Consider the following 20,000-nt stretch of genomic DNA (forward strand, 5'->3'; position numbering starts at 1 on the left):
GCACTGCAGGTGCACTTACTGCATTCAGAGAAGGATGGCAGGAATGGATGCCGTAGATGATGAGCACCAGTTCTGCACGCTGGCTTGAAACCCAGCACCCAGGGACATCAAACTCAATGAACAGACACTGCAGAGGTGAACTCTTCTCCTTAACGGGGCATGTCTTCTTTTACACCATGGTTCGTAGTGCTGAGTAGAGAGCTAGGTTATTAAGGTTATTAAGAGCTAGATTATTAAGAGAGCAATTGCTTAATAATCACATGGGGGTGGACAGAAGCTTGAATAAAGCTAATGACGAATTGAGACTTGGGTGTCTCGGACAGCATGTTGCCTCTTTTGTCTTGGCAATTCCTAGCACAAGGTCTTGTATGCAGTAGGTGCTTACTAAGTGTTAGCTTGAGTGAATGAGGAAAGAAGTGAAATGTCCTGGTGGGAAGCACAGTGCTTACTCAGTATTGCCCCAGTTCCTGGAAAAGGGATTAGTGTACAGTAGGTACTTAATGCATGCATGTTATATTGCATGAGTGTGCGAGACGATAGATACATTGGGAGTTGAACCGGTGTCTTGTTTATCCATTCCCTGAGGCCAGGCATACAGCTGGTGCTTAACAGTTGCTTGCTGCACTGCCCTGATTGTGTGTCCCTGTAGGGGGAGGGTGGAGGAGGGACTCCCTGCCAAGTGACCTCAGCTATCTCGTTCTGGTCCCCCTCTCCCCCAACCCCCCTTGTGCAGCCCCAGGGCAGGCTTTGCCTGTTGTTCCAGGGGGCTCAGGTGGGCAGGAAACGCGCCAGTCCTGCCTGGGAGTTGCCTTCTCTTATTCCCTTTGCACAAGGCCAGGCTGGAGGAGGGACTGGGGTGCTGTGCCAAGCTGCAGCGCCACATCCCCCGGGACCCCTCTTCCTGCCCGTGTTCAAGCTTCTAAATTTAGAGCCAACTGAGCTGTTTGTGCCAGGCCAGCAAAGAGGACAGACTTTTGGGCATAGAATCAACCCTGATGTTGGCCAGCTCTGCTAGCCCCCACAGCTAAGCAGCAGGCACCAAGCCAGCTTCAGATCAGTGGAATCAGTTATGTGTACTTCAGTGTTCCTCATCTGTAAAATGGGTGTGAAACACCCTCTTCCGCATGGTTTCCATATCTCAGCCTTGCCTTGCTTTTCAAACTTCCAAGGCCAAGGCTGCCTGCTTGCTCACAGAGATCTGGTGCCAGGAGACTTTGATTTCCCACACAGCTGAATTTACCACTTGCTTTTTGAGGGTCAGTGTCTCAGGCAACCTGGAGGGGAGATTCCTGGGGGTGGGGTTCAGTAATGGAAAGCTTGAATTGCCCTTATCACTGTCCTACCTCGGGGCAGCTTCTTCTCCATAGCCCAGGGTCTGGAGATGTGGGTAGGGGCTGGGAGCTGGAGCAGCTGGAGCCCCTGGCACTTGGGGCAGGAGGCAAGCTGGATACTCCCAAGCAATAGAGGGTGCCTAGTAGGGTGTGGGCTGTGTGTGCTGCCTTCATCCAGGCTGGAGGCTGATTCCGTGAAATGAGATGCTGGTGTGCATGGCGGGAGTGGGCTCCTTAGCCCTCAGTGACCGTACATGGTCAAATGCATGGCTCTTAATAAGGTGGGCATTGACGTATTAGTGTCAGTTGTGTAGATTGTTCCCGAAGCACTACATGGCACCTGAGGGTGCCAGGCTGTACATCAACATTTGCATCGGTGTCTCCCCTATTTCCATGCAATTATCCCGTGCTGTCCTCAGGGCATCCTGTAAATACCAGAATCCACCATGCCCAGGCCCAGAATAGAAAGTGAGGTGCCAAGGGGCTGGTATTGTGGCTCAGCAGATGAAGTTGTTGTTTGAGATGCTGGCATCCCAAATGGCAAGAACAGTGTGAGTCCTGGCTGCTGTGCTAACGTGCCTGGGAAGCAGCAGCAGTTGGCCCAATTGCCAACCCTGGAGACCCAGAAGAAGCTCCTGGCTTCAGCCTGGCCCCAACCTGACTGTCGTTGGATATTTGCGGAGCTAATCAGCTGATGGAAGAACTCTCCCTCTTCCTCCCTCTGCATCTCTCACCTTCTTTCTCTCTTTCCCTCTCTGTCATTCTACCTTTCAAATAAACAAACACACACACCTTTCAAGAAAGTCACTTACAGGGCCTGGTGCATTTGCCTAATGGCTGAAATCCTCACCTTAGACATGCCAGGATCGCACATGGGAACCAGTTCCTATCACGGCTGCCCCGCTTCCCATCCAACTCCCTGCTTGTGGCCTGGGAAAGCAGTAGAAGACGACCCAAGGCCTTGGGACCCTGCACCTGCGTGGGAGACCTAGAAGAAGCTCCAGGCTCCTGGCTTTGGAGCAGTTCAGCTCTGGCCATTGCGGTCACTTGAGGAGTGAATTAGCAGATAGAAGATTTTCTTCTCTGTTCCCTCTTCTCTCTGTATATCTGACTGCTCAGGCCTTGGACGGTGGTCCCACTGGAGTATGTGCTGCCCGCGGGTACAGATTACTCTCCGTCTGACTCACAGCTGGGTGCCTGGAGCCCAGCTCAGGGCCTGGCACACAGCCGCTGCCCAGTGAATGCTTGTTAAATGACTCAGCGAGTGGGCTGAGGGTGAAGTGCCGGGCCCTGCCACAACAAAGGTGTCATGTATTGATGGTGATGACATGGTGAGGATGGCCGTGTGCTTCCTGCTGTTGGAATCGAACTCACACTTTTAAAAATAAAGGCTGCTTTTTTGAGACTGACATTTTGTGTTTTCCTCTGGGAGCCAAATGAAGATGCCTATTTGATAAGAACATCTCCCGGGAAAGAAGTGGAGCGTTCCCTCTGGAAATCTCCATGTAAAAAGTGAAAGTGCCGCCCAGTGGTGCTTGAAGATGGTGGTTGCCATGGCTACAGGACATCGTGGAGAATCACGGTCTCTCACGTGGTCTCCATAAGACCTTCACATACAAAACAATAAAAAAAAATCTCTGTGTATGAGAGATCTTCAAAAAATGTCATGAAAAATGCAAATTATAAAAATGCTAGATGGAATTCTACCTTTTTTTTTAAGATTTATTTTTATTACAAAGTCAGATATACAGAGAGGAGGAGAGACAGACAGGAAGATCTTCCATCCGATGATTCACTCCCCAAGTGAGCCACAACGGGCCGGTGCTATGCTGATCCAATGCCGGGAACCAGGAACCACCTCCGGGTCTCCCACGCGGGTGCAGGGTCCCAATGCATTGTGCCGTCCTTGACTGCTTTCCCAGGCCACAGGCAGGGAGCTGGATGGGAAGTGGAGCTGCCGGGATTAGAACCAGCGCCCATATGGGATCCCAGGGCTTTCAAGGCGAGGACTTAAGCCACTAGGCCATGCCGCCGGGCCCAGGAATTCTACCTTTTTGACATTTATCTTTCAATTTCATTTTTTCCACGAACTTTTTGAAGGTCTCTGAAGACACAGAGAATGAGGCTGCGAGGAGAAACTGGGAAGAACTTGTGAGAGGGTGACACTTGCATGCAGACCTGAGAGGAGGAGACAGTCATGTTGGGATCCAGGGGATTGGGCGAAGGGGGGAATCTTAGGTCAAGGGAATAGCACATGCAAAGGCCCTGGGGTGGGAGCAAGCTGGGAGAGGTGGAGGCCACCGGGACCAGCCAGGCCAGGGCAGAGTGTCTGGAGTTTGTGCTGGAGAGGTGAAGGGGTCCTTTGGGTGGTGGCCAAAAGGATGGAGTGTAGACTGGGGGAGCAGGAGAAGGAGGTGAGGTGTGGAGGCCACAGGCAATGAGAACTGGGATCCAGTGCTATTATGACCCTGGAAGAGAAGCGACCAGGGATCGACTGTCATGAGAATGAAACTACGGGGGTTAAGAGGAGCTCTGGAGAACCTGAGGCTTGTGGTCCAGAAAGTGAGCTGGGCATTGGCCTTGTTTATGGCCTCCCGAGAGAGCAAAGGGGAAGGCGACTTAGAGATAGGGCAAGAGCTCCATTCGGGTGGGTTACGTCCAGATGCAATTCAAATTCCAGGTGGAGATGATACATCTGTCTATGGGTAAAGGGGCTGGTCCAGTAGAAGGGCAGGCCCAGGTGGTGCAGGGCAGAGAGGGGTGATCGGTTGCAGGAGTGTTAGCTGGAAATCCAGAGGGGCATCAGAGCACAATGTGGAGGAGCCCTGGCTTGGGCCACCAAGCGTGCTCCCCTGTACCCCTACAGTTGGATGGAGATGGGGCAGGCAAGAGACCGCTGGGTGTGGTGGGGGACCGAAGCGGGAACTGAGATCAGTGAGAAGGATTTGCTGAGTTTCAGAAACAGGCAGGTGCCTGGGTTTCCAGGTAGTTGTGTAGCTGGTGGTGGCAGCCAGCCAATCCGCAGTAAGGTTCACTGAGCTCTGATTCCATGCTGGGCCCTCCGCAGGCGGTTTCTCTCTCTTCATCCTCAAAAAGTCCAGTGTGGTAACACCAGTCTTTGTCCCCATTTATGGAAGAGGAGAGTCAGAGAGGTGTGGGGACTTGGCTAGAGACACAAACCAAGTGACTAGAGGCTGGCTGTGCCCTCCCAGCCTGGATACCAAATCTAAGGCTCAGACTGGTCTTCTTTCAAGAGGCCACCAGACCTGAGAGGGAGGCCGACAGAAGGCCAGGCAGCTCAACTACGCTGGCACCTGTCAAGGAACTCATGCCACACCCAGCCCAGGGAGGCCACCCCTCCCCTATCCTGCTTCTGTTGCTTGGTGTCCATTAAGTGGCGGCCTGTCACCGCACTCCCATGTTCAGTTGCCCCGAGAAAGCTGTCCTGGAGAGACCTCATCAAGATTGTTTTGAAATGAGAGTACTTGGCTTGGGAGTCGGGGGAGAGGGTGGACAGTTATAACTTGTGGCAAAAATAACTTGTGGCTTGTGTGTGGAGAGGTCCTGGACTCCCTGCCCCCCTCCCTTATTGCACTGTCCTGTGTCCGGTCTGTTTCCGATCTGATCAATCCTGAATTCCCAGTTGTTTTTAAACAGTACTTTTATTTACTCCTTTTGTTGATGAGAGAGAGAGAGAGAATTTTCCTACCCATTGGTTCACTTCCTTAATTCCCAGAAGTTGGGCATTCCTTCTGGTTCTCCCAAATCGGTGACAGGGACTCAGATACTTGAGCCTCCCAGGTTGTGGCTCTGCAGGAGGCTGGAGTCAGAACTCAGACCCAGACATTCAGGTGTGGGATGTGGTATCCCCAGCAGCATCCTGCAGGCCTATGCCAAGCACCTGCTCCAACCAGGGAGGGAGGTGAGAGACAGACACTGGGGCCACCCAGGACTCCCACTGCCAACATGTACATTTACATACAAAGAAAGCAGCTCCCACCTAAATCCCTCATTCTTGTCTTTTCCAAGTTTTATTATTATTTTATTTTTTTATGTACAGCAATTGGACATCTTTCTGGGGTGCAGTGTGATTTAGGACCTCCACCTGGGGTACTCTGTCCCCTAATGCACAGATGATTGCTTTTGGATGGGAACGTGACAGATCACGTGATACAGCCTCAGCAGGTCTCATCATCCCTCACTGCTATTCCCTCCCCACCACCCCAGCCTCTGGGAACCACTGTTCTGCCCGTTGGTTGCGTGAGATAAGCTGGTCTTGGAAGACAAACGCCACGTGATTTCACTCCTTTGTGGAATCTGGCAAAGCTGAGCTCATCCCTATTTTGGGGAAAGCTGGACCGTCGGCTCAGGCCTCAGAGAAAGGAGCTGTTCTGTGCAAACTCCAAATAGGAAGCGTCCTGTTGCCTCCGTGAGATTCAGGCTGAAAGCTGGGGACATGGGAGCAGGAAGTCCCTGTGTAAACGGAGGGGGCCGGAGCTGGCATTGTGGCACAGGGGGTTAAGCTGCCATTAGGATGCTGCCATCCCATAGCAAAGTGTTGGTTCGAGCTGCAGATATTCCATTCCCCATCCAGCTATGCACCTCACAAAGCAGCAGAGGATGGTCCTAGTATTTGGGCTCCTGCCACGCATGTGGGAGACTATTTGGGGTCCCAGGCTTCTTCCCGGCTTCTGCCTGGCCCGGCCTGAGCTGTTGCTGCCACTTGGGGAGTGAACCAGTGGATGAAAGCTCTCCCTGTGCTCTGCCTTTCAAATAAAGAAATCCATCTTTGGGCCCAGCGGTGTGGCCCAGCGGCTAAAGTCCTCACCTTTAATGCCCTGGGATCCCATATGGGTGCCAGTTCTAATCCCGGCAGCTCCACTTCCCATCCAGCTCCCTGCTTGTGGCCTGGGAAAGCAGTAGAGGACAGCCCAAAGCCTTGGGATCCTGCACCCGCGTGGGAGACCCGGAGGTGGTTCCTGGTTCCCGGCATTGGATCAGCATGGCACCGGCCCGTTGTGGCTCACTTGGGGAGTGAATCATCGGATGGAAGATCTTCCTGTCTGTCTCTCCTCCTCTCTGTATATCTGACTTTGTAATAAATAAATAAATCTTAAAAAAAAAAAAAGAAATCCATCTTTAAAAATAAAATAAACAGAGGACAGGCTAAGGCTCTTTAGAGGGAGCACCTGGCCCACGTACATACCCTGGTGGCTTTTGCGGAGGGATAAGGCAGTGAGGAAGAGGATGGGGGGGAAGGGAAGGCTTTGTAGGGGGTCTGTGGCAGCGCCAGGGTGAGGACTAGAATGTGGGAAGAGAACTTGCTGCCCAGGCATCACTGGAAGGATCCATGCTGGCCTGGTCAGTTGCATGCTCATTTTCCTGAAGGGTGACCCAGCTGAGCTCTGCCCTAAGGCAGGCAGGGTGAAGCTTGGGCCAGTCGTGTAAGAAGCTATGTATATCTCACAGCCTGAGAAAGGCTGCTGTGAAACCCAAGGCTGTACAGGACACGTCACTACCTCACCTGCAGTGCGTGAGGAGGGCCCTTGCCCACGGCCGGCCTGTGTGGGAGGACGTGGCAGGATTTGGATTTTGCTTGCCCTCTGCTGTGCTATGGAGTGGGCGGAAATGATCCTTCATGTGCGCAGGACACACAGGATGGGGGGCAGGGGAGGGGTCTCTAGCTTCTCCAGCTCCTGCTCCCCCTTCCCCCGTTTCCCTGCTGGTCTCTGCATTTTCAGCCAAGACCTACCTGTGTCATGTCCGTGCCTCCCAGAGTCCTCTCCCATCCCTGGCCTGCCCTCCTTCCCTCTGTCCCTCCCTCACTCCCTCCCTCCCTCCCTCCCTTTGTCCATTCATTCAGCAAATGCCAGTGCCTCGTCGCTGCTGGGCTCCAAGAGTAAGCCACCTGAACTTCTGCTTGTATAAACCTTCCTCAGAAAGATGGGAATAAATAGACACTCGAGAAAATGCCAGGGAGCGGGCATGACTTCTAGGCAAATGAACGGGCGCGGTATTGGCTGTGCGTTTGGAGGGTTAGGAAGGGGCTCTCTGGACAGCTGGCCTTGGAGCCAAGACAGGAAACGTGGTAAGCTGTGGCCAGGTGCATCTTGAGGGTTGCAGGTGTATGTGTGTGGGGGGGGGTTTGGATAGTGGGGGTAGGAGGGCAGTGTTTGCAACAGTATGTAACTGGATGGAAGGATTTAAACTCAGGCTGCTTGAGAGTCCAAGGCTGTCATACAAAGCTTTGTGTCTGAACTGTGAGCTGTGGAGTCCAGGTGCTGAGGCTGCCTGACTGCCCCCTCTCTTGCCCTGCCAGCTCAGCACAGTGTGGCTCCTGGAACAGTGTGGGTGGAATGGGGGCTCAGGCATAAGACAGCGGGTCTCCAGCTGGGTCAGGGAAAGCTGTTCCTTGTGGGAGGCAGGGCTGCTGTCACTCGCAGCAAGTTGAAGATGAGAGGAAGGCGGGGCTGCCATGCTGAGCTTGGAAGCGATGTGGGCGGGGTGTGGGAGGCCACAGGTGCCCATGGAGCCACGGCTGGGAGGTGCAAAGCAGAGGCCTCTGAGTGGGATCTGGCCACTGTGTTGCTGTACAACCTCCAAGCTTCGTTTTTTGGCACAGCTTTCTCATCCGGGCCTTAGGGGCGGGGCATTGTTTTGCTTTTGTGAGATGACTCAAAAACAACCCATAATGAAATGAGCAGGGTGACAGAGACAGTGACATAGAGAAAAAGAGATCTTCTACCTGCCTGCTGGTTCACCTCCAAATGGCAGCAGTGACCAGGCCTGAAGGAGCCTGGAGTTCCATCTAGGTCTCCTACGTGGGTGGCGGGGGCCGGAGTACTCCGGCAGTCTGCTGCTGCCTTCACAAGCACATTGAGCAAGGAACTGGATGGGAAGTAGAGCAGCCCTGGTGCGATCCAGTGCTCGCGTATGGGATTCTGACGTCACAGGGGCAGCTGAACCTGATGTACCACAGCACTGGCCCCCAGAAGGAATTTTTTTTTAAAAGATTTATTTATTTTTATTAGGCAGATTTATAGAGAGAAGGAGAGACAGAGAGAAAGATCTTCCATCTGCTGGTTCACTCCCCAAATGGCCACAATGGCTGGACCTGAGCCTTTCAGAAGCTAAGAGCCAAGAGCCTCTTCGGTATCTCCTATATGGGTGGTAGGTGACCCAACCACATGGGCCATCCTCTGCTTCTTTCCCAGGCACATCAACAGGGAGCTGGATGGGAAGTGGAGCAGCTGAGACTTAAGCCAGCACCCATGGGGGATGCCGGCTCCGCAGGTGGCTTTTCCTGGCATGTTACAGCGCTGGCCCTGAATGTGCAGCTTTTTGGAGAGGGGCTGGCCTCTTTCAGCTGCTGTTGGAAATGTTGCTGTCTGCTTGCTCAGGTTTGGACTGCCCAGTAGGTAATGATGAGTTTCTGGTTGTTTCTGGAGATTTTTTCTCCAGGTGGTTTCTTTCTTTTGCCCCTCCCCCCCAGGGCTAATTAAAGCTATCCTGGCTCGGGATGGCTGTTGGAAGGAGGATGGTGACATGTGAAAACAAGGAGTTGGTCTTGGCGTATAAATAATATGGGATTAACTTGTAAGATCAAGGCATTTCTATTTTTTCCCCTTATCAGAATTTCCTGGTTGCCTTGGAAACAAGCCCAGCGAGAGGAATTCCGGAATTTCTGGGGTTCAGGCCTCCATCACACCTTCCTCTTAGAGGGCAGGAGAGTTGAGTTCTGCTACAGGTGTTGGGCCACATGGGCGCACAGGAAATGTCCCTGTCGCCCACGGGTTTGGTGGCCACTGGGGGAGGCTGCCAGGTTTCAGTGAGTCACAGCCCAGCGTGCTGAGTGCTTTGGTCAGGGTCAGCTAGGTAGGATGGGAGGATTCTTCCTATGGGCACGAGGAATCATGGTTGGCTTCTCGGAGGAGGGTGTGTCTCACCTGAATTATGGAGGACAGTCATGCTGGGCTGGGGAGGCCAACTGAAGGGACGTGTCTTTGCCAGAGGGAACAGCAGGTGCCAAGGTTGGGTGAAGGCGGCTGGGCACGTCCTATGTTCACGGTTTGTCCAGAGTGTTTAGGGGAGCTGGTTCTCTCTCCCCAAGTGGCTACAAGGGTGAGGGCTGGGCTGGACTGAAGCCAGGAGCCAGGAGCTTCATCCAGGTCTTTCCTGTAGGTGCAGGGGCCCTAGCACTTGGACCATCCTCCACTGCTTTTCCCAGCTGCATTAGCCAGGTGCTGGATTAGAAGCAGAGCAGCTGGGACATAACCAGCACCCATATAGGATGCTGGCATTCCTCTCTCTCTCTCTGTCTCTCGTTGTTGCATCTAGAGTGTGTAAGTTACCTGCCCATCCTAGCTCTTAGCAATTTTTCTCCCTCTGCTCCTTTGAAATTTTCTTCTTGCCACATTCGGGAGCTTCCAGCCCCTCATCCCATAATGGCTGAGGATCCAACTGGCACACTGAATTTGCATGTCGTGTGTGGAAGGAATGGATGACTGGCAGGTGCGCATGCTTGCCTGGAACCAGTTGTCTGTGCCCGCCTCATGCAGTTGATGGAATTTTCACATGGTGCCTGCAGCCCTGTAGTTTCGCTGTGGGGCTTTTTTTTTTTCCCCCTGGAGCTTAATTATATAAGGAAGAGATTGTTTCTTTTTGGATGCCCAAGTTTCCTGGAGAGGACAGACGAGTTTGCAGAAGCAGTTCCCGGGGGTGGTGGTGGCAGCGGGCGGGTGGAGGGCGGGGATGGTGATGCTGCCCCAGTTTCCGGGGAGTGATGCTTTTTATAGTCACACTGCACCTGAAGGAGGACAGCAGGCAGCCTGTGTATGGCCCGCTGCTCAGTCTCAGCTCCTCTTTCCCTCTCTGTGGAAGGAGGAACAGGAACAGGGCCTGCCCTCCTTGGGCCTCCTTTTCTGTGCACCTGCCTGTCATCCAGACTGACTTGGGGCGAGGGCCAGGACTGCTCCCAGCTTAGCCAAGAGATGGGAGGCTGGGGGTGGCACACTCTGTGGGTGGCTTCCCAGCTGTGTGACTTCAGCCTGGTGATGCGGCTCCTCTCCATCATGACTTTCCCATCTGTACCACGGGAGCAAGAGTCCCAGCACCAACCTCGCGGACTGTTGAGAGTGGATGATGTCGTGTGATGATGTCATGGGATGATTGGCAGGCAGTGGGAGCTCAGTTCATTGCTGGCAATGGAAGTAGTGAAGGTCTTAGGGGGAGTTCTCTAGCAGCGGAGATGAGGTGGGCAGTCTTGTGCAGCGATGCATGGAGGAGAAGCTCTTGGGTGAGTGCAGGGGACCCAGCCCAGGACAGATGCTGTGGGAACAACTGGACATGGGAGACCTGTGGATCACAGGTGCTGACGGACAGGTGCGCTTGGTAGAGGAGGGCATCAAGGACAGCGAACAACGTGGTGATTTTATCTCTGAAAATCAGAGAGGTCAAGTAATGTGTGCAGCGTCACACAGCTAGTAAGAGCTGGTGGTGAGTCTCCCTGTTGTCCATCATGTTTCTTAAGTCCAGAGCTGTGATTACGGCCTGGGCACAAAACTAGGGAGTATCCGAGTCAGTATTCAGGGTGAGTAAAATTTTCTTTTAAAGATTTATTTATTTTTATCGGAAAGGCAGATTTACAGAGAGAAGGAGAGACAGAGAGAAAGATCTTCCAACCACTGGTTCATGCCCCAAATGGCCACAGTGGTTGGAGCTGAGCCAATCAAAAGCCAGGAGTCAGAAGCCTTCTCCTAGTCTCCTGAACAGGTGTAGGGTCGCAAGGCTTTGGGCCATCCTCTGCTGCTTTCCCAGACCACCAAGAGGGACTTAGATGGGAAATAGAACATCCGGGACACAAACCAGAGCCCATATGGTATCCCAGCACTTGCAAGAGGAGGATTAGCTAATTGAGCCATTGTGCTGGGCCCTGAGTAAACTGTTAATTCAGTATTTAAAAAAAATGATATGCCCATTTGTGAGGAAGAGGGACAGAGAGAAAAGAAAAAGCTCCCATCCAGCATCAGGTTGTTCCCCAAATGCCCACGGAGCTGTCAGGCACCAGGATCTCCATCCAGGTCTCCCACAAGGGTGGCAGGGACCCACGTGTTACAGCCGTCACCTGCTGCCTCCTGCTGTGTGGATTTGCAGGAAACTAGGTTGGAAGCCGACCCAGGACTTGAACCCAGGAACTCAGATGTGGGAGTTCAAGCTGTGTCTTTAACCACTGCACCTCATGCTCAGCCCCTGCTTCGAAGACTTTTGATCCAGAGCATTAGAGCTCCTTCAGGAAACATGTACCAATCTGCATTTCCATCTGCCGGGAGGTTATATGTGGCTGCTTGGCTACGGCATTGCCAGCACTGGGTAGGATGATGTCGACGGCGTCTCGACTTCCACTGTGATGTGACCTGCTGCCTCTCTAGGGCTGGGAGTGCTCCCTGTAGACTCCTCCCCTGTGTTCCCAAGCTGCGGTCCTTCCCAGCTCTCTCCTGGGCCCAGGTAGGGAGGGCTTGTGGCTTTCTCGTGCCTATCTCTATCTGAGGAAGTGGCTGGTGAGGGAGCGTACGTAGGAAGGAAATCAGACAGACTGAGGCAGCTAGAAGCCCTGGGTCATGGGAGGCTGTGTGGGTTGCTGGGCTGAGCCGGATGCCCCAGGACGCATTTCCTTGTCTGGTTGATGGGGTAGTGCTTTCTGACCCAGCAGCTCTGCAGGTTGTCCTGAGGGCACCTCGCTACCCTCACAGGCTGCCTCCCTTTCCCTAGCCCAGCCTTCACCCTTCACTTCCCTCTGGGCCAGCTACTCCACAGTCCCCAGACATCTGTACCTCTCGTGGTTTTTAGAGGATAAGGGTTTGGGAGCAGTTTGGTTGGGTGGCTTCTGCCACAGGACTTCCCGTGAGGTTGTGGTGGGGGATGTTGGCCAGGGTAGCAGGGATCTGGCAGGTGCGGGAGGAACCTGCTTCCAAGGCAGCCCCGTCCCCGTGTCTAACAAGTGCTGCTGGCTGCCTGAGCATCCCGCACCCCCAGCACATCTCAGAACAGGTGCAGCCCGAGCTACCTTTTGTGCCCCATCTGTGGAGGCCTTACATTCTTGCTTCTGCCTTACTCTGCCAGACACAGAGAGCAATCCTGATTGACTGTATGATTGAGAGGACTATACCAGAGTGTACATAAAAGCAGGCCAGAGGCACAATGGATGACCTTGAGGGACAGCCCTAGCTCTCTGGACCTTGGTCTTCTTCTCTGTCCAGTGGGTTCATGGGAGGATGCCTGATAAGACTGGGTGCTCAGGTGGCCTCTCAGCACTGTATCACTGTATCAGTCACTGTCATCACCTCCTGTCAGACTGTCCCCCGCACTTCCATAGCAAGGACCCTTCTGGGTCTCTGTGTCTGGTGGCCTGCCCTCCCCCCTGCTCCCTGAATGTTGGTTAAATGAAGGAGTGAAGGCATGAGTGAATGCCAACAGCCAGAAGACCCAGGGGATCTGAGAAGAGAGGCGTCCACGAGAAATCTCAGGCGAGGGCCTTGTTGGACCTGTGTGCAAAGCCAGTATTTGCTCAGTGCTGAGGTGAGGTTGCGGTGGCTAGGACCTAGGAGGCGGCCGCACCCCTCTGGGTCTCACACTTGGACTTCTCCTTCTCACAGTTAATACTGACAGAGCCGGGACTGTGAGCAGGGAGCAGCTCCCATGCACAAGGGAGTGGCATGAGTGCTGTGTGACTTCGGACCAGTGAACCCGCCTCTCTGAGACTGCTGGAGGGGCAGGGGGCATAACTCCCTGCAGGAGAAAAGCAGGCTCCTCCTACAAGGGTGTAGTAGGTACCTCCAGTCATGGGGTGCTGCCATCTTGTTGTTCCCTCCACCCACCCCCACTCCCACCCCATATATTCCAGCTCTGTAAGGGTTAAAACCCAATACACTCACGTAATCCCCTTGTAAACCTGTGAATCATTCCCCTTGCTTCCCTGCTTGCCCAGGATGGGGTAGATGCTGTGCCCCAGGGTTGCCATGGCAACGTGGCCTCTACTGAAACTCAGTACTCCTCCCCCTGAACACCCCACCACCACGACGCTGCTGGGGTAGGAGGATCTTGGGAGCTGTGTCACCTGGCTTGGTGTTGCCTTCCTGGGAGGGTGGGAGAGAGAAGGCTGGGGAGGGGAAAGAGAGAGGAGGAGACAGAGAGAGGAGCAAATAGAAATTGAGACACAGGCAAAGGGAGGGGCCAGGCGAGGCAGGGAAGCTGGCAGGAAGAGGCCGTGAGAGGGAGTGAGACTGACAGCTGGGCCCGGGTCCCAGGAAGCTGCCCAGGACCCTCGAGGGCATCAGCCGTTGCCCAATTCTCCCAGCCTTTTCCCCTGCCCCCCGCCCCCACCGGGTTGCCCAGATCACAGGGCCTCCATGCACCTACTGCACACACACACACACACACACACACACACGCACACATGCCCTTGCATTTCCGTGTACTCCCGTGGGGGAGGGCACAGGGCCAGAGAGCCTGCTGGGCACGTGAAGTCACTGTCAGCCCTGAGGGACACTGAGCGAGTTGGGACTTGGGAGAGGTAAAAAAATGGGGGCAGACGTCAGCTCCCTGGGCGGCCACCTCACGCTGCCGCTGCCGCTGCCGCCCGCCTAGGCCCCTCCCGCATTCCTGGGCAGCTGAAGCCCCTCGCTAAGACAGGGTGCTGATGTCATCCCGGGCTGTTCAGCCAGGGGATCCAGGGGCCCTGCTGGCTGCTGCCTCGGACACGGGCCAGCTGCCTGCCATCAGACAGGTTCCAGCCACAAGCTCAGGTGAGCGGAGGGGGCCCAGCTGGGGACATCGGCAGAGGGGGCGGCCTGCCCACCCCTGGGACCTTCCAGTGCAGGTTCCGGGGGGCCACCTACCTGAATCAGGAAAGTGAGGCCAAGGGAGCCCGCGGTCACCGCCTCCCTGGGATTGTCACACCCGCCTACTGGGAGCCTTGTGTAGCTGCTGATCCCTGCAAGTGCACCACCGATCCAGCCTGGCGAGCGCTCCGTGGGAGCTGGAAACTGGACCGCCTGCCCAGCATGTTTACAACTCCAGAGGGGTGGACTCCCAACCCCGCACTCCACTGCTGTCGCTTCTGAGTTTCCAGTGAGATCTGGACACGCTGCCACTGCAGGCTGTCGGCGGCGCTGTGATGTTTACTCACCCTTGCTTGGGCTGAACGAGGCCAACCTAGAACTCCTACGAGTTAAAAGGGACCTTCTTTTCCTCCCTTCTCTCGCCTCTGCCTGCCTCCTCCTCCTCCTGGCTGGCCCCATGGATTACTTGGGAGACAAACTTACCGTGGCCCAAACCCACATGACCCAATGGATAGGCACCATGAGAAGGTCCTTCCAGGACGCCCTGCATTTAGTGACTGCCACGGTGGGCCACGAACGGACGAGCGGAGAGCCCCCCAGCCGGACCCCCTTCAAACGTACTTCCTCCTTCCGACACCTGGCTTCCCGGAGCCGGGAATCCTTCCGACGTTTTTCTGCCCGCAGCCAGCAGAGGTTTTCCTCCCTGCGGAAGAGGCAGCAAGACTCGGAGTCGCCAGACGTTGTAAGCTTGTCGTGTTTCTTAAAATACAAGGGCCAGTGGCTTCTCCCAGCCCTGGCACTTCCTGTTCTCGGTGCTGGCGAGGGTAGCACGACGACTCTGCCTCTTGTACAGCCAGACGGAGTGTGGATTTGGGGGCCGGAGGGGGGGCGTCTCTGGGGTCAAGGCTGCTGCCCCTTGATCCTTTTCTCTCTCAGTGCGCCCCCGCCCCACCCCCAGAAAGCCGGCACAAATGCTCGCTGCTGCTCCCTATTTTTAGGGAGGATTAGTCGGCACCTGCTTCGTCTGAGCTCCTCTCCCGGGATGCCCCAGTGTCCCTGCGTGTGCATGTGGAGTTTGTCACTGAGCCAAGGCGAGAGAGGTTCTCGAGTGCTTACCAGAGGAAGCGGGGGAGGGACGTGGGAGTCCATCGTGGTAGGTGGCTTTGCCTGGCTGGCTCTCTTGGTGTGAATGGTTGGGGTCTGGCATTACCCACATCTCACTGAGGCAGGCTCTGGAGGAGTTTATGAGTTCAGCTAAGGGTTAAAAAAAAATCGATCTAGATTCGGCTGATTGGGAGGAGGGCTGGGCCCAGAGAGGGAAAGATACTTGCTAGAGGATGCGCAGTGAGGGCAAAGGCAGTTGGGGGCCGGGATTTCTGTGCAGGCCAGCTCCTGGCAAATGCTTCTGCCAGCACTGTCTGTTAGCTTTGGAGATGCCCCAGGGGTGAACCTGAAGAGGACTTGGCGTGTTCAGCCCCTCTGTTATGGGCCCGGATCAGGGAGCCTCTGCTCAAACCCCACTAGCTCTTTCTTTGGGTTCATTCTGGCCCCAAGTGTAGAGGCCATTAAGGGACCTGACACCGAGGGAAGAAGCCCTGAGCTGGCCTTCTGGACATGGGAGGGTCACCAAGAACATGCCATGCTCCTCCAGGGGCAAAGATCCTCCCATTCTTGGCTGGCCCAGAGAGGTGCAATGACTCCCTTTGGGGTTACACAGCAGCTAGAGCAAAGACCCAAGCTAGAAGCCACGGTCATGAGTGTGGCATTTGTCTTTTCTGTAGGATGTCTCTGTTTCTCCTGGGTCTCCACTGTCTGTGTCCCTGGACAAATTAGGGGGCAGGGGCGTGACTCTATGAGGAAGGGCCTCCCCTCTCTGCCTCCCACTGCCAGCTCACCCTCTGGAAAGTAGGACTTGGCCCAAGCAATGAATTCTTCTTCCTTCGTCTCCTCTTCTCTGCCTGTTTTTCTGCGTGTATGTGCTTTGCTCAGTCTTAATGTTACTTTTGTGGGTGACATTGTTACAAGGAACATGGTGTCTGGGCCATGCAGGCCCCACTCACAACCACTCCCACCACCACCCTTGGGTGCTGTGATACTGGGGCGCTGGCCGCATTCACTCCTGGACCTCACTGGCCTGTGTCACCCATTGTTGCCACCGGCATCACCAGCCTCCCCAGCTGATTCAGTGCCCGAATGAATGCCATGTGCTGTTGCACTGTGGCACATCTCACAGGGTGAGTGCCTGGTGGGCAGACCTGAACTTGAACGTTTTCTCCAGGGCAGGGCTGGGCGCCACTGGTGCTGACAAGAAGACCCTGAGTTGGGCTTGCTGTGAGCTGGCTCTGCAGCCTCACCTGGTCCTTATGCCTCTGGGAAATGGAGAGGAACAAGGGTGTGCCAGGAGGTCGAGGGGGCACCCCACACAGTTTCCCTCAGTCACTGCCTCTCCCTGAAGGTGCCGAGATGGTCCCAAGAGAGTAGAGTTGGCTTGGGGAAGTTTGCACCCTTACAGAGGAGTCAACCCCAGCTCTTTTCCTTCCTGCACCTCACTTTTCCTTCTCTGTGAAGTGGGCACAGCAAGTACACTAATGCGGGGAGAGGGGACATGTGTAGTTTGTGTGTCTTCCACATGTGCTCTTTTAGCACGCAAACCTCTCCCCCCCGAGCCATGCCTTTTAAGATATCCTATGAACCAGAAAAGCCACACACTCCTCCTGCGACTCTCTGCGGCTTCACCCAATTATTTGTCTTCAGGGAGGATCCTTTGGGTGGCTGGGGATGAAAAGCAGAATCTGGTAGGAGCTGGCAGGTGGGGGCAGGCATGCAGTCTTTCCTACTTGTGCCTGGGTGTGATGTATCTGAGTAATCCTCCATTGTGCCCAGGGCTTGTACTGCCTCAGAAAGATCTATGCAGGGGTGTACTCCAAGAGGCGTGCCCTGCAGTGTTTGCTAAAGCTGGCCTCAGAGCATTTGCTAATGGCCTGCCTTCACATCCAGGAAGCAAAGCTGGGGGGAAAAAGAGAGAAAACAAATGCTTTGTCTCTAAGTCACAAAGGCCGGAAGAGGCATGTGGGTGCAACAGGAGCCTAGGACATGCTACGTCCAGCCAAGCCAACTAGTTGGACCTCCACCCTGTGAGGTGCCAGACAGAAAGTTCCAGAACCCAGGAACAATGGCCATACCGCCAGGGCCAAGTTGGAATAAAAGCAGGAAGTGAGGGGTCTCGGGGAGGCCACAGAGGCTGCGCAAACAGGGCTTTGGAATCTGATGGACTTTGGGTACGGTGCTTGGCTCTACCACCAGGTGCTGGCCAAGTGACCCTGGGCAAGCTCCAACGACTCTTTCAGCCTCAGTGTATTCATCTGTACAATGGACATTTGATGGAACTTGTCTGGTGGGGTGTTTACTGGGACAGTGTCCACTCAGAGACATCAGTCAGCCTTGACATACAGCAGGTGTTTCGTGAGCATTCAGGGGTGGGTGTGGAAGGTTTAACCTCTGTGAATGTGAGCGAGACTCAAGCAAGACAGGAAAGAAAGGGCCTGGTGGATGTATAGTGAGTGCCGATTGTGCGCCAGGCTCCAGGCTCAGCAGGAAATCTCTGATTGGGTAACCACACTCATTTACTCACTATATACAATTTGAAAGGTTGAGAGGCACAGAGAGATAAACAGAAGCTCCCAAACGCCCAAAACAGCCAGGGCTGGGCCAGGCCAAAACCGGGCCCTGGGAACTCCATCTGGGTCTCCTGCCTGAGTGTCAGCAAGCCATGCACTTGAGCTGTCACCTGCTGCTTCTCGGAGTCCGGGCTGGATCTCAAAGCCAGGAACTTCGATGCCAGATGCGGCTGTCTTGTCTGGCGTCTCCAGTGCTGAACCGCATGCCCACTCAGCCTTTTCACTCGCTGCTTATTGAGTACCCAGTACAGTACAGACAGACACAGAGCAAGCGGCTGCAAATCAGACAGCCATCTCAGAGCTGCCCTCTCATGGAGTAGACAGCATTCGACCATGTGTAACCATGTGATGCATGGGGTATAGGATGAGGGACTGTCCCAGCCTGTCAGTGCCCAGCTGCAGCTCAGACTGTGGCCATGAAGCAGTTTCTAGGCTTCAATGTGGCTGACCTCTCAGACCAGGGGGCTGCTTGTCGCAGTGAATGGGTGGAGGCAGGGGGGCTGCTCCGTGCATTGTAGGATGATCCCGATTCTCTATCCAGCAGGTGCCAGTGACACCCTCACGTGTGTAACATAAGACAGTATCCCCTGATGTCATCCAGGGTGTCTTTGGAGGCAAAACCTGGCCCTGCCCACTGTCCAAGTTCAAGAACCACCACTGTGTAAGTTAGCTCTCTGTGCCTTTGTAGGGCTGGCTTCAGGCCCCGTGTGGACAACAAACCCGTGACTGCTTAAGTCCCTTTCACAAGACAGTGTGGCAATTGTCTCTGACCCACGTACGCCCTCCTGTCAATTTGAAATCATCTTTAGATGATTTAGTATGTTTCTTTGATGTGCCATCGGTTGAATCTGCAGGCACAAAACTGGCGGGTACAGAGGGTGGCTGTGGTTGTTGTTTGTCAGGTGCAGTAACTACTTCCTGACCCCTACTAAGAAGCGAGGGCAAGGGGTTCCAGCAGAGTCCAGGAACTGGTCCCCTCCAACGTGCTGCCAAGGGGGTGCCAGTTGCCCTGTTTCCCAAGGCACAGAGAGGTGTAGTCATAGACCTGGGCCCACAGATTGGCTGGGACGCGTGAGGCTGCTACCCTAGCGTGTGTTACCCTTGCTTGCAAGGACCATGACCATGGACTGTTCTGGGGACTCATTGTTTCAGCGCCGGCCGCCTGAATTGAGCATCCTGTTCTTGGCTGAGCATGAGAACTCGGTTCTGCATCACTTCTGGATGCACAAATTATTCAGCCAGGCTGGGCTTCATCCCTGCCTCTCAATCCACACTTTTTTCTTTTAGAGCAAGTGGTGAGAATTTGGGGTGTTAATGACCCCTGTATCTATAGAAGCTCCATTATGACCTCGCTTCAGTTGACACTTTCCTGGCACAAGTGTCCCATGGCTGCCCTAACAGAGGACCCCTGACCTGGGAGTTAAGACTATAGGAATTATCTCCTATGGTGCCAGGGGCTCCGAGTCCAAGCCCAGGGTGTTGGGCTCCACTCGGAAGGCTCCTTCCTGGCCTCCTCCAGCTTCTATGGGCTCCTTTGTTTGGCTCTTGGCCACATCCTTGCAGTCCCTACCTCTGTTCTCACACCATCTCTCTTCTTGGGGCCCACTTAACCCAAGAGTGATCTCACCTAGTACTCCTTAATTTCATCTACAAAGATAATTTCCGCCCCCTCCTCCTTAACAAGTATTTATGGATGAATTAGAGAGAGGGTGAGAGAATGTATTTCTATCCATTGGTCCACTCCCCAAATGCCCACATCATCTGGGACTGGATCTAGGTTGAAGTCGGGAGCCAGGAATCCAGTCCAGTCCATCCCTCGTGGATGGCAGGAACCCAGCTTCTTGATCCCTCTGCTGTCGCCTGCCAGGGCCTGCATGAGCAGGCAGCTGGAGTCAGGAGTGGAGGTAGGGGATATGGGCATCCAACTCCCAGGTTAAATGCTTGCCCTGGAAAGACCTCTTTGCTAGTAAAGCCACATTCACGTGTTCTGAGGGTTTGTAAACACTCATGCATTCATCTCTGTTCAACCCTCTGCACCCTCTTGGCTTCCATTTCCTTTCCCTGCTTCCCAGGTATTCCTTTAAAGCAAGTGAGCGTCTGATGCAGCAGTGAAGTTGCTGTTTGGGATGTCTGCGTCTCGTTTCAGAAGTCCCTGT

The 20,000-nt window shown here is 54.4% G+C and overlaps 1 protein-coding gene across 5 annotated transcripts in view; it reads left to right on the forward strand.

Annotated features, from left to right (window-relative positions):
• Positions 1-20,000, forward strand: part of KIAA1671 (KIAA1671 ortholog) — a 136,970-nt gene that overhangs the window by 79,989 nt on the left and 36,981 nt on the right. Inside the window, exon 1 of one of the 5 annotated variants that reach the window (XM_058656962.1) lies at positions 13,979-14,909. The exons of the other annotated variants lie outside the window; for them this stretch is intronic. Within the exon in view, the coding sequence (XP_058512945.1) occupies positions 14,625-14,909 (285 nt within the window). The 5' untranslated portion in view covers positions 13,979-14,624. Of the gene's footprint in view, positions 1-13,978; positions 14,910-20,000 lie in introns of those variants that run through there. 5 annotated transcript variants of the gene reach the window in all.

Source organism: Ochotona princeps, chromosome 29, assembly GCF_030435755.1.
Source record: "Ochotona princeps isolate mOchPri1 chromosome 29, mOchPri1.hap1, whole genome shotgun sequence".
Classification (NCBI taxonomy): Eukaryota; Metazoa; Chordata; class Mammalia; order Lagomorpha; family Ochotonidae; genus Ochotona; species Ochotona princeps.